This window comes from Benincasa hispida, chromosome 7 (assembly GCF_009727055.1).
Source record: "Benincasa hispida cultivar B227 chromosome 7, ASM972705v1, whole genome shotgun sequence".
Classification (NCBI taxonomy): Eukaryota; Viridiplantae; Streptophyta; class Magnoliopsida; order Cucurbitales; family Cucurbitaceae; genus Benincasa; species Benincasa hispida.
In genome coordinates, this window is record NC_052355.1 from 15,661,139 (window position 1) to 15,668,945 (window position 7,807).

The 7,807-nt window shown below is 29.9% G+C and overlaps 1 protein-coding gene across 1 annotated transcript; it reads right to left on the minus strand.

The window, feature by feature from the left end:
• Positions 1-6,521: 6,521 nt before the first annotated feature.
• On the minus strand, positions 6,522-7,555 carry LOC120080993 (uncharacterized mitochondrial protein AtMg00810-like). Its single transcript, XM_039035677.1, has 2 exons — positions 7,432-7,555; positions 6,522-7,315 (listed from the first exon to the last, which is right to left on the minus strand). Exons 1-2 carry the CDS (start codon positions 7,553-7,555, stop codon positions 6,522-6,524), a joined length of 918 nt encoding a protein of 305 aa, XP_038891605.1.
• Positions 7,556-7,807: the final 252 nt, after the last annotated feature.

Below are 7,807 nucleotides of genomic sequence, written 5' to 3' on the forward strand. Positions count from 1 at the left end.
AATTCGAATACAATCTTCCCTTATTATATTTTTAAAAAAAATAGATTATGCAATTTACAATAATTTAATATCTAATTTTTATCAAACACTTACCGAGTGCTTTTGATCATTCAAGTATGATGTTTATCATTTATTTACCGCTCAATATTTGTTTGATCCAGCAAGCTATTATGTGTATTTTCTCGTTTGCCAAAAGAATGTTATAAGCATAAAATACTAATAATAAGAGTTAAGGGTAAAGTACTATTTTATGGTCTTATACTTTATGTACTATAAATGTTCAATTTTAATCTTTGTTCTTTCAATAAATCTTTAAATTAATCATTCTTATATTTAGTGTATGTATTATCGTATTTTTTTTACTAAAGAGAAGTTTAAAATAGATTAGCGTTCAATAAAAATTATAATATAACATAATATTAATGGTATGTTATTGCATGAGTAGAGGATTCAACCTCCAAACATCAATGTAATAGTGCTTTTAAATATAAAAAAACTATTAGATTGTAGAGTACACTTTATTGAATATAAATATGATGTTAATTAGTATATTCAATGTCATCCATATCCATCAATATCATCCTAATTGATTTTGTCTGATACAATTTTTTTCATGTGAATTGAATCTAATAATTAATTAAATGTAAGAGCATAAATATTTAATGTAATCATAAATTAAAATTTGTATTATTTAATATATTTAAGCTAGATCATTAATTATAATTTCTATTAAAAATTAAATAATTTAACTTAATTACAAAACAGAAGTACTAAAAAATACATAAATAAGCTAACATAGTTGGATTATATCAATAACTAATAATTAATATTTAATAACAACATTACTTTTATAGAGTCTAATTAAAGATCACAAAATTTAAGTTAAATAGCTATAAAGATAACATTTAATATAATGTTGGATATTAAATTATTTTAAATTAATTAAATTGTTTAATTAATTATTTAAATTAATTTTATATAAAAATTAATTATTTCAATTAATATTATTTAAAATTGGATATTTGAATTTTATGAAAATTCAGGGGGAAAAATTCAATTTTGATTTAATTTATGTTTTAGAAATTTGAATTAAAATTTGAAAATTGATAATAAATGAAAATTTTATTTTTAAATCAATTTCTTCTTCTCAGTGGGTTTATCCTACATCTAAATTTAGGACAACACAAAATTCCACCATTTGCACAAATAGGTGGTGTCTTCATTTGATGAAGTCACTCAGCATGCTGAAACGGATAAAAACACAGTTGGATGAGCTGAGAAATGACCATGCTAAAGTTGGATTGCTGAGTGTTTAGTTGAAGAAGTATTATTCAATTTGAGAGAAAAAAACAGTGAGTTCCTCCTCTCAAAATTCCCTCAATTCAGTTCATTTTGAGTCCCATAACTCAGTCTAAGGTCCAATGAGAATAGAAGGGAAGATCTATGGTGGTCTACACTTTGTTGCTGAGGAGATTGAAGCTGAATTTGAAGGTTGAAGTCTTCAAAGGTGAGTTATAATGAAACCATCTTTTTATTTGATGAACATGCGTAATTTGACTCTAAAATTAATGAATTAAAGTGCGTACTGATCCTGATTTCTTCTGTTAATTGTATGCTAACTCTATCAAAAGCCTCCACTGTCCGTGTAGTCATTAGCATAATTGTTTCAAAAGGTTGGGTGACGAGAAAATTGGATTCTAACAATGCATTCCTAAATGGAACATTTCAAGAGGATGTATGTATGTGTCCATCACAGTGATACATAGATCTAAACTTTCCTGACTATGTGTGCAAGCTTAATAAAGCCATCTATGGTCTCAAACAAGCACCTCAAGCTTAGAACAACACATTGAGAGAAGCCTTAATATCGTGGGGTTTTCAAAATGCTAGGTCTGATACCTCGTTGTTTCATTTTCAACATGGCTCTATGTTGATTCTATTACTCATCTATGTCGACGATGTTATTGTAACCGATAACGGTGCCTCTATTATTAGCAAGCTAATTGTAGAGTTGGATAATCACTTTGCTCTAAAGCATTTAGGCACTGTGAGTTATTTTTTGGGACTCCGACTTCAATACTTAGAAAATTGTATTGTATTGAATTAAAGTAAATATGTGGATGACTTGTTAAACAAGCCTTCACCAGTGTCATGAACCAGTCGTTGTTCCTAACTGATGGCACACCTATGGATGATCTAACACCGTAAACAGACACACAAAGATTCTCAATAATAGGCATTCCCTCAAAAACAACATGCACATTTTCAATAGCACTATCAAACACATTAACTGTACTAACATCAACTTCACGCAAAGCATCAGACTATGCCACTTTCTTAGAAATATCCCGACTAGGCACAACGAGACCAACATGCAAAGTGCCTAACATAATGTGATGTGAAGCAGTCACAGTTAAATTTAAATTCTCTCTCAAATGGGTAGTGGATGGAAATAAATATGTAATAAATGTCTTCAAACAAGAATTATTGCTTTCAGGCCTTATAATCATGGCTTTCCCCCAAACCCAAATTCTTTTATAGGAATAAATTAATTGCTATAATTTCTGTTTATGTAGCTTGAATACAGCTCGAAGGGCCTAAAATTGAATAGAATTGTGTGCTTTGTTAAAAATATCGACAACTTGTTTCTTAATTCTCACATGTTCCAGCATAATTTATCTTTCACGAGTCCACGAAGGAAATGATGGTCGATGTCAATATGCTTTGTCATGCTGTGATGTAAAGAATTTTTTAAAATGTTGATTGCACTCATATTGTCACAATATAAAGTCGTTACATCTTGTGGACATCATACTCTTTTAGCGATTGCTTAAAGCTAGTCTCTTCGAAGCCAAATTTGATAACTAAGTTTTTGGCATACTTGGTGATATAAAGATGCCAGCTTTCATTTGTTTGACTTCAAAGCCAAGTAAGGTGACTAACTCTCTTATGATATATCTATAAAATTTGTTTAACATCCATTCAGGATATATACCATTAATTATAGCTCGATTTATGATATATCTATTATATTTTATGAAACTGGTTCATATCTTTATGCAATGCATAACTTGATTCATAGTATATAATTAATGATAATCAATTTAAAAAATATATTTTATTTAATTAGGAAGGTGACTAACTCTCTTATGGTGTTAGAAAGATATTGCATAATATAGAGGATATTTTTTTCTCGATATAAAAGTATATGAAAATACTGAAAACGGTAAGAAAAAAATATAAAAACAAAACTCTTGTGAGTTTTGATATAAAAATCGTGCAAAAGTTTAAGGAACTGTTATAATTCTACTATTGAGATAATAATTTGAAAATAAACATTTATTTTTTAGTTAAACAATATGTTTGAACAACTCAACTATATTAGTGTAACATACAATCAAACTAAGGCTTTTAGTGGTGATTTTATCTTTAGTTTAATTTTATATTTTTAAAATTTTCATTCGTTTTTATCATTCAAAATTTTCAATTATAGTTTTCATCTTTCTTAAATAAATACGTGAACTCCTATTCAAATTTAAAAGTAAGAATAAGTTTTTAAAACTATTTCAATTACTTTTTAAATTTACTTGATTTTTTTAAAATAGTAGCATAAATTAGAGAGCAAAACACAAAAACTAGTGCCTAGAAGTATTGTTTATAAACTTCATTTACAAAACAAAAAACCACAAACTTAAACATCGTTTGATAAACATTTTGATTTAGATTTTAGTTTTGGATTTTTTATTCTTTGATCAATCCATAAACATTACTTCTACTTCTAAATTTCTATGTTTTGTTATTGATTTTCTACTTATATTTTGAAAAACCAAGCTAGATTTATTTTTTTTTTATTTTAGAATTTTCCTATAATTTCAGTGTTTGTTTTAAAAGTATGAAAATAATATAATTGAAAAATGGAAAAGAAAGAAATATTGAATTCAAAACTAAAAATCAAAATCGTTACTAAACCTATCATAAATTACAAGTATGAAAATAATATAATTGAAAAATGGAAAAGAAAGAAATATTGAATTCAAAACTAAAAATCAAAATCGTTACTAAACCTATCTTAAATTACAATTGAATCTTCAAAAAAATTAGATGTTCAAAGAATCCAACAAAAAATGCCAAAAACAATAACCTCTTTAATGGTGACCAAGATAATTCAATTATAAATTGGATCTTTCTCAAATCGTAGCCTATCATATCAAGAAAAGTAGAACCCTAAAACTAAAGAGAGAAGACATGAGTTATTGTTTCTTATACAACTTAATGCTTTCATTACTTGTTTTGATTTTAACCATTGTAGGATCAATAATTCTACCATGTTCAGCTTTGTCAAAGAGTTCAAAATACCCGCGGCCTTTCAATAAATGGTCAGTAGTAATTCTGAACCAATTAAGTTCAAATAAGAAACTATTCACACATTGCAAATCCAAAGATGACGATTTGGGATACCATATAGTAGAAGTTGGGCAACCCTATTAATGGAAGTTTAAGAAAGATGCATGGTCCACAACTCTCTTTTGGTGCACTTTAAGTACTTCAACAAACCTTCACCTCACAATTGAAGTATTTTGGAGAGAAAAAGGGGAGTGGTTGGGTTCTTGATGCAATTTTAGGACTTGTATGTGGTATGGTCGAGATGATGACATTTATTTATTAAATATTCCTCAAGGTTCTTTCGAACTTATACATAAATGGGAACATTAGTTCGCCTTTAGTTGGCTATTTTAATTCAAAGGTAAATTATTAATACATATTATTAAATAGAGAATGTTAAAAGCAGGGCAGAATTTGATCCTGCAACTATGCAATTTACTGTCAAACACAGAGTGTAGCTCAAATCACATTATATATATTATGGATCATGAAGTTTGTAATTCGAATACAATCATCCCTTATTATATTTAATATATATATATTATGCAATTTACTGTAAATTTAATATCTAATTTTTATCAAACAGTTACCGTGTGCTTTTGATCATTCAAGTAGGACGTTTATCATTTATTTACCGATCAATATTTGTGTGATCCATCAAACTATTATGTTTATTTTCTCGTTTGCCAAAAGAATGTTATAAGCATAAAATACTAATAATAAGAATTAAGATTAAAGTACTTTTTTATGGTCCTATATTCTATTTATTATAAATGTTCAATTTTAGTCTTTGTCCTTTCATAATTAGTGTATGTATTAATGTCTTTTTTACTATAAAGAAGTTTCAAATAGATTAGCGTTCAATCAAAATTATAATATAACATAACATTAATGTTATGGTATTGCATGAGTAGAGGATTCGACCTCCAAACCTCAATGTAATAGTGCTTTTAAATATCAAAAAACTATTAGATTGTAGAGTACACTTTATTGAATATAAATATGAGGTTAATTAGTATATTCATTATCATCCTAATTGATTTTCTTTGATATAATTCTTTTATGTGAATTGAATCTAATAATTAATTAAATATACGGGCATAAATATTTCATGTAATCATAAATTAAAATTTGTATTATTTAATATATTTAAGTTCGATCATTAATTATAATTTCTATTAAAAATAAATAATTTAATTTCATTACAAAACAGAAGTACTAAAAAATACATAAAAAAGCCTAACATAATTAGAATATCAATAACTAATAACTAATATTTAAAAACAACAATACTTTGATAGGGTATAATTAATGTTCACAAAATTTATGTTAAATAGTTATAAAGATAGCATTTAATATAAACACGAACCTAGTATGCCTAAAATTAATTTAATCCTAAATTCTCACATTGAGTACAAAGATTATATATGTATATATATATGGATGTATGTATATATATGTAGTATAAAATATTAAGTTTTGAAAAATGAACAATATGATGCTATTTTTATTTTTTTTGTTTTTGTTTTGCAAATATATTGGATTGCTAAAAGGAGAGATGGACTTCGTAGCCTGAGGTCAAGACATAAATAAAACACCACATAAACGAATAAAACACAAAAATAAAGCACACACAACTCAAGGGAAAGAATCTTGAGGAGAAGAACTCTCTTAGACTCCGCCAAGTGAAGCCTCGGGCCATTTAAAAAAAAAAAATAAAAATCTTAGATCAAGCAACCATACTAATTCATATTAATCACTTAGGAAAGATGCAAAGTAGCACCGTGCGTGCATATTACATTCGTACCACTTGTTGGTTTAAAAACCAGGGATCTACACAAAAAAAAATCTCACGCACTCTAATATATATTTGAAGAAAATAGACAAAAAAAATATTTTGGAAGCAAAATATATTAGCGAGAGAAAGAAAAGTAATAGAACTCCCTGTTTTTTATTCAATTGATGGACTTACATTTATAGTCTAATAACAACAAAATAACCACAAACCACTAACATAATGCTTACTAAAAATAGCAACGTGTGGACTTCTTCTTCCACACGATCCGGAAGATTCGGTCTTGAATCATGACCGGATTATTAGCTCACACGACTCCCCCTAATCCTGACATGATTCTAAATCACGCATACCAAGTAGCTGACGCATAGCAGCTAACTTCACTCCTGTCAATGCTTTGGTCAGTGCATCGGCTCATTTTCCCTTTCTCGACACACTCTTGAATGAAATGAAAGCGTGTATCTGTGTGCTTACTGCAGCCATGAAATACGGGATTCTTCATGAGAGCTATTGCGGATTTGTTGTCCACGAAGAATGTTACCGGTCTTGGCTCCATTTCGGTTAACTCGCTAACAAAGCTTCTTAACCATAACAATTGGTAAGCCGCGGTAGTGGCTGCCATGAACTCAGCTTCGCAAGATGAGAGTGTCACCGTCTTTTGCTTTTGCAAATTCCATGAAACCAAGTTTTTATTTAAGTAGAACGCCATTCCACTTGTGCTTTTCCTCCTATTGAGATCACCGGCTAAATCACTGTCAGAGTAGCCAAATATATTGACTTCTCGGGGATCTTTCACATAAGTGAGCCCAAAGTGAATTGTCCCTCTCAAATACCTATGTATTTGCTTGACCACCTTGTGATGCATGGCCGTAGGCCATTCCATATACCTGATCGCCATCCCAATAGCATATGAGAGATCTGGTCTTGTGTTCAGCAAGTATCTAAGACAACCAACGGTGCTTCTATACTCCGTAACATCAATTGGTGCTCCTTCCATGTCTTTGTGAAGTTGTGCCTTGGGTTCCATCGGGTACTTCGTGGCATTGCAGTCAACCATTCCGAACTGGGACAACATTCTTTTGGCATAAGTTGGTTGTTTGAGCAAGATTCGACTCTTCTGTTGTTCCACTTCAATGCCTAAGTAGTAAGAGAGAAGACCCAAATCGCTCATTTCAAATTTTGCCATCCTTTGTTGCTTGAACTTGTTGACTTTTTCGGTGCTACTTCTCGTTGCAATGAGATCGTTAACATACACTCCAACAAGAACACTTTCTTCTCATTCACTTCTTGTGTAGACTGCTTGCTCTTGAGTGCATTTCCCAAAGCCAAGCTCTTTAAGACTCTTATCAAGTTGAATGTTCCAAGCTCGTGGAGCATGTCTCAATCCGTAGAGAGCCTTCGACAACCTATAAACCTGGTGTTTCTAGTTTGGAACCTCAAATCCCTCCGGTTGAGTAACATATACTTCCTCTTCCATCTCCCCGTTGAGAAACGCCGACTTCACATCTAGATGGTGTACCTCCCAATTTCGGTTTGTAGCGAGTGTAAGAATGACTCGAACAGTGTCAAGTCTTGCAACCGGTGTAAAAGCTTCTTCAAAGTCGATGTCTTGTCTTTGTACATAGCCTT